Source organism: Lithobates pipiens, unplaced genomic scaffold, assembly GCF_037356315.1.
Source record: "Lithobates pipiens isolate NorthernLeopardFrog02 unplaced genomic scaffold, aLitPip1_a1.2 Scaffold_16, whole genome shotgun sequence".
Lineage (NCBI taxonomy): Eukaryota > Metazoa > Chordata > Amphibia > Anura > Ranidae > Lithobates > Lithobates pipiens.
The window spans coordinates 374,614,108-374,627,927 of record NW_027507748.1 but is presented as its reverse complement, the minus strand read 5'-3'; the positions used below and the strand labels follow the sequence as shown (position 1 = coordinate 374,627,927).

The 13,820-nt window shown below is 39.2% G+C and overlaps 1 protein-coding gene across 1 annotated transcript in view; it reads left to right on the top strand.

Annotated features, from left to right (window-relative positions):
- Positions 1-428: 428 nt before the first annotated feature.
- The window catches only part of CA4 (carbonic anhydrase 4), a 131,030-nt gene continuing 117,638 nt past the window's right edge, over positions 429-13,820 (top strand). The window contains exon 1 of the mRNA XM_077482142.1: positions 429-584. Coding sequence (XP_077338268.1) covers positions 521-584 — 64 coding nt within the window. The 5' untranslated portion in view covers positions 429-520. The remainder of the gene's footprint in view (positions 585-13,820) is intronic.

Genomic DNA, 13,820 nt, shown 5'->3' with positions numbered 1-13,820 from the left:
AACGAAATAAGCTATCATGATACCTGTAAAATACACCAAGAAGCAACTGCAACATGCCACTGTATGGCTGGCTTTTTGATGCATCATATATCACAATCTCAGCAAAAGCCTGATAATGCAAATTCACATTTTATTTAACAGAGTTGAAGAGTTAGTGAACTAATATATCTAATTAAATATGCTTTTGAATAATTAATGCATTTTATTAGTAGCCAAGTCTAGAGTTCCTTAGTTAATTGAGAGCTTCTAATTATCGAGTTGGAATTTCCTTGCAATTAAACTCTATTTATACATGCCAGTGACAGAAGAATTTACTATCGGTTGTTGGAACAAGTTTAAAAAAGATAAGCAATGAGTGACACTTATTGGTGGAATCAGGGAATATTCAGTAGAGGGAGGAGTTCACCTTCTTAGCTGTGTACCCTCTCCTGTATAAAAACTCTCAGCTGAGATGTGAGCACAGTATGAAGATCCTGATTGATTCTGGCTCACAGCATCACTTGCTGGTAGATTTGCAAGAATGACATTCACCTATTTGTGTTTTTTCCTCACTCTGCATGTTATCATTGTGATATCATCAGAAGGTAAGACGAGTCTTTTCATCTGCTTACAATAGTGTTCTTTACAAAATGATCTGTATGCTCTTTGTAGAACAGAGGACAAACTCAAACACAGAACAGAATTCCTATATTGCTTATCTATTCTATTTCTTTTTACAGCTACACTACAAGAAAAAATGCTGAATTACAGTTTTTGTGCTGGAGAGGCTATTGCATGCATGTTGTGGCCTCCTAGCATTCAAATTCAGAGATTGCTTTATCAAACAACTAATACTGCTTAGAGTTCTATTTTAATTCAGTTGCATACATGCAATTTACCCAGAACCTTGCTTTTAAACAGCTGTCACATTGTAAAGATGAGCTCTATTAAACTGTATATGGTTTGTTAGAACACAAAACTTTTACTTCTGAATTTAATCAATGCAATAGAAATTCTCTTTTAAATGACCCCTTAACCTTACGAGGGTCAGATGTTTATTAGGCTCTCATGAATATGAATTAGAGAATAATGCTTACCTATTGACTAATTCATTTTTCTGGTAATAATTACACATCTATATTCTGACTAGAGATGGAGGGGGAAAAAAAGTAAAGTAAAGGAATTTCATTTGTTTTAAGCCTTTTTGTAACATAGGAGCTATACTGCTATGCAAATACTATGAACATTTGGATTCTCTTGAAGTTACAAAGGTTATGCTGTTATGCAACAACCCACAGCAACCCTGTGAAAATGCAATCGATTGCTTAGGAATGTCTCATTAGCAGCCCAGGTATTAGAATAAAATTACCTGCTGTAGTGTTTAACTAGTGTTATGCCCTGTACACACGGTCAGACTTTCTGACAGAAAATGTGCGATCGGATTGTGTTGTCATAAATTCCGATTGTGAGTGGGCTCTATCTGACTTTTTCTGTCAGAATTTCCAACACACAAAGTTTGAGATTTGGATCTAAAATTTTTCCGACAACAAAAAAAATTCTGATTGTGTGTAGACAATTCCGACGCACAAAGTGCCACGCATGCTCAGAATAAATTACGAGACGTAAGCTATTGGCTACTGGCCTCTTTATAGTCCCATCGTACGTGTTGTACATCACCTTGCTCTGAACGATTGGATTTTCCAACATCTTTGTGGGACCGTGTGTATGCAAGACAAGTTTGGGCCAAAATCCGTCTGAAAAAATCAGATGGATTTTGTTTTCGGAATGTCCGACCGTGTGTACAGGGCATAAGTCTTTATAGAGTAACCTGCCACCTATTACAGCATATTGGTTTAAAGCGTCTTTTCATTTTTCTCTTTTATAAACCTATCAGGGCTTCTTTTTATTATCTGTGGGGTTGACTACTAAAGGTAAATAGACTGTGCACTTTATAGTGCAGTTGCACTCTGCAAGGGCAATTGCTCCAGAGATTAGTAAATAATGTAAAGTTTCACTTTGCAAAGAATATCCAATCACGTGCAAAGAAAATAAAAAAGAAAGAATGCTTTTTTTTTTGCTTGCACATGATTGGATGATGGAAGTCACTTTGCAGAGTGCATGTTTATTTGCCTTTAGTAAATCAACACCTATGTCTCATAGAGATAATTTCTCTTTGCTTCTTCTTCCAGAGACGCCAAAGGCAGTGAGAGGTAATCTCTCCAAAGGGAACTCCCTGCCTAGACAGTTGGCACTGTTTCACTTTCGAAACTGCCATTGTTTGTGTATGGCCAGCATTATGGTTTATAATAGTAAAAAAAACTGCATGGAAACACTCCTGTTTTGTACAAGCCTTCAGCCTAATGCGTTTAGACACAATTAGGTAGGACCAGAGTCAAGATATGCAAAGCAAGGCAATAATTCATAGATACTATTAGATTTCTTATCTATGTACCCTGAAAAAGATGCCAGATTTAGTATTTTGTGACCCCTCATGTATCTTCGGTCACTAAAACAGAGAGTGCTTTATAAAACAGAAATGATATAGTTGTCATGAGTACATATCTTAAAGTTATCTTTCAGCAAGCTTGAGGGACCTCATTTTAATGATGCCGTGCAATTAAAAAACCCTCACTTCTGCACTAGTCCTTCAATGACTTTACCAGAGGGTAATTGTCACAGAGATCATGCAAAGTTCACAACATATCTCCAGATTACTTGAGGAATTAAATGCCATCGTCATTAAGGATTGTAAAGGTATTCATAACTAACTTTGGTATCAGAACGACACCAGTTTTAAACAATCCTTTTTACATCAGCATTATTATGTATTGACAACACACCTTCACAACAAGGAGCACAAAGTCGTTGACTAGTTTACTAGTATAAAAGGTAGTTACCGCCTGGAAGAAAATCACCTGGCTTTTAGGAAAAAACTCAAGACCTTCCTCTTTTAGCAGATGATCAAAGCTCGCCACAGCGCCTAGAGGCGATTCAGTTCGCATTGTGCGCTATACAAGTATTTCATTCATTCATTCATTCATTGTGAGCCTATATTAGATATGCTAGGAACTAAAAAGTACACTTGATATACAATGACAAATATCATTCTGTTTGTGGATACTTTGTTTAAAACTTAACATACGTTTTTGGGATAACAACATAGACATTTATTGAAATTCCTGGTATTCAAAAGTACCAGAAGCATGGGTGGTGGAGAGGAGAGGGGTTGGGTGTAATGTGTTATGGACGAACTGGTGGGCAGAAACATCAATGGGGTTGATTTACTAAAACTGGAGAGGGCAAAATCTGGTGCAACTGTGCATGGTAGCCAATCAGCTTGTCACTTCTGCTTGTTTAATTAACCCTCTTGGCGGAATTCCCGAGTCTGGCTCAGGGTGGAGATTTTGTATCAAAAGAGGTAACCCCGAGCCAGACTCGGGACCGCATTGCTGAATGCAGGGAGAGGTTACTTACCCTTACTTGTCCCCTGGATCCAGCGATGTCCCGCCGCTGTACGCACGGGGAAGGAGAACGGCGCCAAATTCAAAAAGTGAAACACACAGTATACATACAATATAATGTAATATTACAGATTACATTGCTGTATGTAAAGCTGTATGTAAAAATTTCACATCCCCTTTGTCCCTAGTGTTCTGCCCAGTGTCCTGCATGCAGTTTTATATTATAAAAACTGTTCTTTATGCCTGGAAACTGGAGATTGTCCATAGCAACCAAAACTGTCCCTTTACATCAAAAATCATTTTAGACCAGCTAGAAAACAGCGATAATAAATTAGAATCATTCGCAGAATTGAGCGATAGCGATTTGTGGGGAGATCCGTCATCAAATACTGAAAAGTAATGACAGCGACAATTCTGCAACTGAGCAAATTTTAGTGTTTTTGATTTGATTACATTATTAATTATTTTTTATTATTGTTATAATTATTTATAGTTATTTATTATATTATAATTTATGATTTCATTTTTCAAACTTTATCATACCCGGGATGTCTACTAGACTCTGGTTTGGACAGATTTAAGTGAGTTATTCCTAAGAATTACAGGCCTACAATATAAAATGCCAAATTTTCATGCAAAATAATTGTACCGCTTTCAGCACCTAAAATCGGAAATAATCATACCGCCAGGGAGTTTAAGCATTGACAAAAAACCTGCAAGCGGGTTGGTTCTATGCAGAGCTGCACCAGATTTTGTACTCTCCAGTTTTAGTAAATCAACCCCAGTGATATTTGTCATGTCTATTGATGGAGACTACACTGAATACCCATAGACTGGCAAATATTGAAAGAAATAGCAATCGGCCAAATAGAATCATTTCAGCCAGGCACTATTGTTTTCTTTCAAAATACTCCACTGTTGAAGGTGCCTGGCTTTCTTCTTACTCCTGTAATAAACATGTAGCTCAGGAAATGTGCATGTTTATATTAATTAGGAAAAAACAAAAACAAAGCCTTGGGGTTGCATTATATCTGCAGATCGGACTGCCCTTTTTTTTTACCTTTGGCCGGTTGCACACTGCTGTTTTTGTGGTTTGGCCACAGTTTTCAAGCATTTAACCAGCAATTTTAGCCATGGTCTCATGGACTTTCTATTATGTCAAATGTTTTTGGTGTTTCTGAAAGCGCACCCAATGTCCTGCGTGTTGCATCTTAAGTGCGCTTTCCAAAAAACCACGGAAAACTTGTGAAAACTGTGGATAAACTCACAATCTGGCCAAATTGCAGTGCAGCAGTGTGAAACCAGCCTCGGGGCAAGTTCATGTGTTGTGTTTTTGGCATGTTGCTTTTTTGTTCCATTTTAGGTGCACTGCCATAGAACTCTATAGAATGTGTGTTTTGATGAAAGCGCATGAAAGATGTTGCATGCAGGACTTTTGTTTTAGGGCAGTACACCTAAAACATATAAACTGCACAGATGTGAAAAGGGCCTTAAAGTGAAACTCTAGGCACAAAAACATGTATTTAATTAAATTCTCCAATAGCTACATGGGGTATAAATCATGGAATTCTGCTTTAGCCTAGGTTCAAACTGGTGAGTTGTGGGGAACCGCATGTTATTCAGACAGGAATCCCACCTCATTCCTTTTCAAATCACATCTTTTCCGCACTGGAATCGGATCGCATGGGTGTTCACACCCATGCGATCCAGCTCAGCCAATCCCACTGTGTTTTGCAAACCATTTTTGGGGTGTTTTTAACTTAACATTGACATCCACAGTGATTTGCATGAATGGAGCGCAACTGTGATGTGGTGCAGGAAACACACAGGAATCGCTGCAAATCTCGCACCACATCACTGTGAAGCTAGGCTTAAGGTGAATCTGTACTAAAGAGAAACCAGGTACATAAAACAGTGTCTCCAACTGACTAATTCACCAGGATCCGATTCCTGGGAGATCTCATCCTGGTTAAAACAGGCAATACAGTATTCAGACCACAGCTTCTGCAGTTCAACCTTGAATGTACACATTTTCTAAATGTAATTCTTTCTCCTGTGTGAATTTGAACACCTGTATCCAGCTTTAAATAACATCTCATGGTTTTTCCCCTATCAGTGTAAATTGTTATGTGAATAGAGCTCCAGAGCCATGGCCTCCTCCGGTGATTACATCCCTTTCAATTATCATTTTTAATGGAGTCTAGCTTTCCCTGACGTCATAGCTAAGCCCACCAATGGCCATTTATTGAGAATGCCATTATTAGCAACTTAAGACATCACTCCTTGCATTTTTTTTTTTTTTGAACGATCTGATGAGCTGTGACAAGAAGTACCCTGTATGTATTACAATCTAAGTTTAGCAGTAAGCTGTAGGCAAAAATGTGTGTACTTCACAGTGCCTTGTTGCTGCTACAGGTGAATTAATAGGTGTGGTGAGGTATAGCATACATCTGAGAACAAGAGCCCAATTTTACGTTTTAATTAAAAATACATGTCTGAAGAATGGGGAAAAAAAGGAAGAAGAGGAAAGCCTGACTCCAATCTGAATTGTCACTGCTTTCCACCAATGATTGCTTGGTCACATGACATTTTCTATCGGTAGCAGACTTGGAAAAGTGTTAAGTAGAGAAAGACACAGTTGATTTTTTATCATCTCCATTACATTTCTTAGTATCTCTATGAAGTTAAAGTGTGCTGTGTATTTTGACTGGACAAATCTTAAAGTAAACTATTAGACAAAATGGGGTTGATTTACTAAAACTGGAGGGTACTAAATCCAGTGCAGAGCTCTATAGAAACCAATTAGCCTCTAGGTTTTTTTGTCAAAGCTTAAAGGACAAGTTTACCTTTCATAACATATTCCACCCGCCTTCAGGATGTAACATGTTACTAAATCAGTAGCCTTTGCATGCCCCCCCACACTCAGCCCCCACTGTGATAGCGGGCAGGTGATCTTCTCACCACACCCACTGTCACAATTTAAAAAGAGCATGGCTATGCAGGGCTCTGCCCCTGGCCCTGTCATTCATTCACAGAGTTTTGTGAATTAGAGAACTAAAATTATTGTCAAACATAGCAGCTGACGGCTTGAAGTTTTCAATAAGCTACAAGGACACTGGTGAGCACTCTAGTAGTTTATTGATTCTTCCTGCCATTCAGTAACTGCCTGTCGGTCAGGCATGTACTGGCCATCGGGACTACCGGGAGTTTCCCGGTGGGCCGATGGTTCAGTGGGCCACTCTGATGTAAGGGGGCTGCTGATGGGACACTCTGATGTAAGGGGACTGCTGATGGGACACTCTGATGTAAGGGAGCTGCTGATGGGACACTCTGATGTAAGGGGGCTGCTGATGGGACACTCTGATGCAAGGGGGTGCTCATGGGACACTCTGATGTAAGGGGGCTGCTCATGGGACACTCTGATGTAAGGGGGTGCTGATGGGACACTCTGATGTAAGGGGGTGCTGATGGGACACTCTGTTGTAAGGGTGCTGGTGATGGGGCACTCTGATGTAAGAGGTGCTGATGGGACACTCTGTTGTAAGGAGGCTGGTGATGGGACACTCTGATGTAAGGGGTGCTGATGGGACACTCTGTTGTAAGGGAGCTGGTGATGGGACACTCTGATGTAAGGGGTGCTGATGGGACACTCTGTTGTAAGGGGGCTGGTGATGGCACACTCTGATGTAAGGGGGCTGGTGATGGGAGACTCTGTTGTAAGGGGGCTGGTGATGGGACACTCTGATGTAAGGGAGTACTGATGGGACACTCAAAATGTAAGTGGGCCAGTCTGGATGAAGTCCAGGGCCAAATTTCTGTCCCAGTCCAGCCCTGCTGTCAGTACAGCTACAATGACAGTTTGCAGGAGCCTGACACTGCACCTGCAATCTGCTGATCATGGGGGAAATGCTTTACAGGCTCCTAGTAAAAAAGGAAATAATTGTAAAAAGATGTGCATTTATTATTTTTAAGGTCAACTTAGCATTTTAGCTTAGGTTTACACTATAGCAAACACAGACATCGCATGTGATTCGCACCGCACTGCTTTGCCGATCACATGCAATGTCTTTGCAATGCAAGTTCAGCCATACAATTTGTATGGCTGAACTCGCTTTGGATTGTCATAAAAAAGGTGCAGGTACTTTTTTTTTCTGCACTGGAATCAGATTGCATGGGTGCATGGGGGACTCTAGAAGAGGAGGTTCGGGGCCACTATATGCAATGGAATTGAACAGAGCAGGTAAGTATAAAGTTGTTTGTTATTAATTAAATATTTAATTTTAGAATTTAAAATCACTTTGGCCTCTTTCACGCTGTATCATGGACTTGCTAGCGGTAAAGAGACGTTAGTTTTAGCAGTGCTCCACCGTAATTTTAGCGGCCCTGTTCGGTTAAAAGCACATTTTTGTCATATGTTGTATCGCCGCCTAATTATTTCAATGGGCAGGGACGTTTTGGGAGCAGTGTATACACCGCTCCCACACTGCCCCAAAGCAGCTTATTTTAGCGCTAAAATGCCTGAAAAACGCTTTCAGTGTGAAAGGGGTTTAAAATTGAACAAGCTGAAGTTAGAAGATGATTGGCTACTATGCACAACTGCACCAGATGTTGCACTTTCCAGTTTTGGTAAATAAACCCCAAAATATGTGAGAAATGCTTCTAAAACTAGGGTGATACTTCAATACAATAATGTTAAAAACTCATGACGTTTATAAAATGTTCTTAACCCATAAGTCAATTAGATTTCAGTTTCTGTAGTTAGTTCAGTTAATGATAGCATGAAAGGAATATGAGTTTCCCTGCAAACATCTGTAAAAAGATTTTGCAGGCATAAAGCATAATTCTGCGTAGTTAACTAATTGGCACAGCCAAATAAAAATCCACATTCATGGATTTAATTGCCAAGGCTAAAACTCAAATACTGTAAAATAAACTGTATATATGGAACGATTTAAATGCATGCCATTTTTTTTGTTTGATTTCCATTCATAGGCAAAAATGTTGGATAGACTTATAGATTTAATATATATATATATTTTAAATATGCCCTAAAATAAATGTAGAGCAGTTGTGTAGTAGTAATAGTGGAAATTGACTTGCAGAATGGTGACCGATCAAACAGAATAAGTCAAATTAGATCAAACTACAGAAATCTCTAAACAAAGCACAAGGCTAGCTAAAAATAGAAAATGCTGCCTTGTTTGCTCCAGGTGCTGTTATTTTTCCCCTAAAGAGTAGAATCTTTTAAATGATCTTGTATAGCATTCAGAAGAAAGAGCAGAAATATCATCCTTAGTGAACTCGAGAAACTGACCAATACACAATACCGAAAAATCAGATTTAGACACGTGTCAGTGACTGCCATTATGCCTCATAAAAGAAAATTAATGACAACACATGTTTAATAGTAAACATTTAAGTGTTTAAGCCATTGATGCCACTAGATGTACATCTTCAAAAAGATACCCCAGCAGGCTCTGTTTTTTTTATTTTTATGAATTGCTGCAAAATTAAAAGCCAGCTTACATTCATGTGATGCAAGAATATACAAGTTACTGCAATGTGCACATTGCATATTACATGCGTCGACACATTGTGGTGCCAATCATTTTAAATAGCATGTTCCATAGGAACCCATGTTAAAAAATGTCCTTGCATTTCTGCAAAATGCAAAATGCATCAAAAAACGCGCTAGTGTGAATCGAGCCTTAGAGCATGTGCATTGCACTATAATGAGTTGCAGTGTTTTAACCATTCCGTGGCTCATCTGATTTTGACGTGTTTTAGTGCATTGAGAGTCTAATGTTTTTAATTGCTGATGTAATGCAACATACAGTAAAGTGAATATTAACATATGTTAATGTACCACACAAATGTAAATAGACACTAATTGTATTTTGTGCGGGTCTTGACCTAGCCTTTCAATATAGGGACAGCTCACAGTAAGACAGTATGTGAAAAGTCAGACAAACTTTTTATGGTACACCCAAACCAGTAGTTATCACCCAGTACCCTGGGGGGGAAACTTAAAGTAGAACTATCTGCAAAACTTTTTTTTTTCATTTAGGATAGAGTAAGGGAGGGTTATAACCCCTGTCACATTTTTTTTGTTATCTATGTCCCATCGCAGAGATTTACCTTCACTTCCTGTCCCACAGCCAAACAGGAAGTGAGAGGAAATCCTTGCAAATTAAGTGAATTCCTTGGAGACCCCAGGTCACCAGAACCAGTGTCCTTATTGGATGATTTCTCCTCTATAATTTTTCTGGGAACAACCCAAAATGTGTGATTTTTTTTTTTTTTGTACATTCACTTTCAATGATAATGGTAAACAGGACAAACAGAGAGAGTGAATCTCCTTAACCTTCCTGGCAGTATGATTATTTCCGATTTTTGGTGCTGAAAGCGGTACAAATATTTTGCATGGAAATTTGGCATTTTATATTGTAGGCCTGTAATTCTTAGGAATAACTTAAATCTGTCCAAACCAGAGTCTAGCAGACATCCCGGGTATGATAAAGTTAAAAAAACAAAATCATAAATTATAATATAATAAATAACTATAAATAATTATAGCCAAATAATAATATAATAATGATAAAAATTATTCAATAATGTAATCAAATCCAAAACACTGAAATTTGCTCAGTTGCAGAATTGTCACTGTCATTACTTTTCATTGTTTGATGACGGATCTCCCCACAAATCACTATTGCTCAATTCTGCGAGTGATTCGAATTTATTATCGCTGTTTTCTAGCTGGTTTAAAACCTCTTTTGATGTAAAGGGACAGTTGTGGTTGCTATGGACAATCTTCAGTTTCCAGACAGAAAGAACAGTTTTTATAATATAAAACTGCATGCAGGACACTGGAGAAACCACAAGGGTCAAAATGGAGGTGAAATAATTACATACAGTAATGTAATCTGTAAGATTACAGTGTACTGTATGTATAGTGTGTGTTTTACTTTTTGAATTTGGCGCTGTTCTCCGTCCCCGTGCGTCGCAACGCTCGCAGGGAACGGAGCCCGGCTCCCTGATAAATCGAGCGGAGGATGAGATGCTCACACTGCGGGGAGACATCGCAGGATCCAAGGGACAAGGTAAGTAAGCTCTTCCTGGATCTTGCGATGCGATCCCAAGTCTGGCTCGGGGTTACCACTTTTGGTCCTGAAATTCCACCCTGAGCCAGACTCGGGAATACCACCAGGGAGGTTAATGGGGATACAAATTGAAATAAAAACCTGACAGGTGTTCTAATCCATCTCCACTCTATCCAAAACAAAAAAAAAGTTTTGCTTTTATATACTTTAAAGGTCAACTCCAACTTCTGTATGAAATTCCTAGACTTTTTACTTCCTTCTCCCTGCCTCTTCACACTTCAATTTAATTGCAGGTGCATTGTGTGTGGTTACATGGCAAGCACCGTCTCTTTTCCTCTTCTCCAGCATCAGGATGGGAGCAAGTCACAATGTGCATAGTTTTTCTGTCCTGTGCAGTTTTAACCTATGAGCCCAGGCTCTGTGGTGACATTACAGATTGTGTCTTCATCTGACTCTTTCTTTCGGAAATTCTGACAGACCTAGAAATAGAACATGTTTTAAATCTTTCTGACTGAATCAATTCCTATCAGGAAAAACTGTTCGTCTGTATGCTTTTTTCCGACGGACCAAAAACGATGCAAGGGCAGCTATTGGCTGCTGGCTATTGAACTTCCTTTTTCTAGTCCTGTCATACGTCATCGCGTTCTAAACTATCGAAATTTGGTGTGATTGTGTGTAGGCAAGTCCGTTTCAGTGGAACTCCATTGGAACCATAATCGGTTGCTAGGGCTACTAAGATTCCTTTGTAAATTTTCGCTTGCTGAAGAAAACTGCACACAATTGGGCCTGGCAATTGGCTACTTAGGTACCAAATGTTGTATTGTGGGGAGGCACACTTGGAAGTTCTGTGGGCTTTGGCAGGGAATTAGGACTGTGGGCTGGTTATTATTTGTCTGCCCAATGAATACTCTGTCCTAAGTAGTTATGGATCAATTATAGAAATTATAGCAAAAAAGACTTGCTTTAGGCATTTCTTAGAAATGTGAAAAAATGTTTATAAGTTTGTACCTGGCCTTAAGGCCAACATATGGCTGACTTCAAGGCTCCACCTGTCGACCTCCACATCATTATAGGACACAGTAGTGATGCAGAGGTTGGTTGGAGGAACAACCACCACTGTTGGGGGCACAAGCGATTGCTACTTCCAGAAGTGTTGGTTTCTCAGCAAACTTCAGAATATTTTTCTTCAACAAAGCAGCATTTAGTAACAGAAGAGGTACTGTAGGTATTTACTCTCATTTTTGCAGGAACCAGCAATACATTTCTTAGGCCTCTACACATAGCATGACCAGTACGAATGGGTCCTATTCTTTCTGTTGAATTATTTTTAACATTTAGTGAGTACCTTGCCCCCAGAAACATGCATATCTGACTGGTCACTTCATATGCACATACTGATTCCGGGTGAATGATTCGTCAGGTAATGAAGAAAGGATAATGTTAATAGCCCTAAACATTGCACTTTCACATACAATGCAGCAATGGCAAATGCCAGGTGCTTCATTTACAGACAGTTTTTTTCAAATCAAACACTAATGTTTCTAAGAAGAAACACTAAAGCATACATGAAAATATAAATTCGTTTTTTGCTGAAATTGACTACAAATATCCTGCAAAAAAGCAATGTTTGATTTGTTCTTCCTTTTATGCTTTGTATGAGCCTAGTTGTTTTATATGGTAAATAGAAAATTTTCCCCAAGGTAAGAGAAGCACAGGGGATGCTAGGAAAGACTTATCTGGAGTGAACTTGTCACATTTAATCTCTGGCCATCAAATCACTATTAATAAAAACAGTACAAGGTTATATTGGTTTAATTCAACTAACTAAATTACTAGGAAAGCTGTAAACTGGACAAAGTGCAAAGACTAACAGGAAACATTAAAATGTGATGAACACATCCTTGTATTTGTTGACAGAGTTGTGACTAATGTGCATAAAATAATGCCATCTGAAGCTTAATAAAGAGGGTTGATTTCACATCACTGTTTAGTACATAGTCTCAAGATCCCATAATTCATTGATAACTGAGAAAGACACTCCCTTTCTAGAGATTGTTTTACTGTAAACCTGACAGATGATTCTTGAAAGTGTTTCACAAAGGAGTTTAGTAAAACTATTTGGATAACTTTCAATTTTTTTTGCCCAAATGTATATTTGTACAAGTCACATCAGCAACACATTGTGGTAATACACAATTGTTTAGTCCAGTGTTTCTCAACCACCGGGTCATGGCCCAGTGTTGCAGCCTTCCTTATGCCTCACAGTGTATTTTGCCATTGGCTAAGAGCGCTGTTTGGAAGTCGGTTGGCTGCTGGTTTTCCAGCATGAACATCTGACAGAAGCCAGTTGAAGTGCCAGCTTCTGTCAGACAGACTGGCATACACGCGGGCAGAATGTCAGCTGTTTTTTTGGAACTGGCAAATGTCTCCCAATATTCTGCTCCTGTGTACGGGGCTTAAAGCCTGGTACACACTATTCGTTTTTTTTTTTCGTTCAATCCCGTGGTTTGAAAGAAAAAAAACTGTCAGCTCTGGTCGAAGCTGCTTTACTAACCATGCAAGGTTAGTTCAGTGATCTCCCCTGCTGAGCTGTTGTGTTGCTGTCTGCCATTGGCTGAGAGTGCTGATCGAGAGCCAGTTGGCTGCTGGTCTTCCAGCAGGCACATTTGACTGAAGCTGCCCAAGCGGCCAGCTTCTGTCGGAGACTGAACGACATACACATGGACAGAATGTTGTCCTTTTTTTCTTTTGAAACGGCAAATATCTCCTGACAGTCTTTCTGTGTAGGGGGGCTTATGTAAGCAAACAGCGGGGTACTGCACAAATTGGGACAGCAGTAGCTCTCAAACTTTGTCTCAGGGGGAATGGGAGAAAGCACTAGCACAAAGGGCAATTGTGCACTGGGCCACATTGTTCAGAAGGAGTAGTCTTTTACTTTTTAATGTATTCCATTTATTAGAAATATCTGGTTGATCGTGCCAGTCCCCTTTCTTCCTTGTTGTAAACTGACCATGCAAAGCATAGGAAAATTGATAAATTCATTGCAAAATCAATTTCACCAAAGACATTCTACCCATCTCTACCCCGCAGTGCTGACCAGCAAATATGAGCTCCAAGAGTACACAAAAATAAGTAACACAGAAAAATGTATCATTACCGTGCCAGAAACCATGCAATTCAAACTTTAAAGATGAACAAAAACATTAATCTAAAGAAGAGCTCCAGGCTACCCCCCCCCCCCCCCCAAATTTTTTTTTTTTAAGTCAGCAGCTACAAA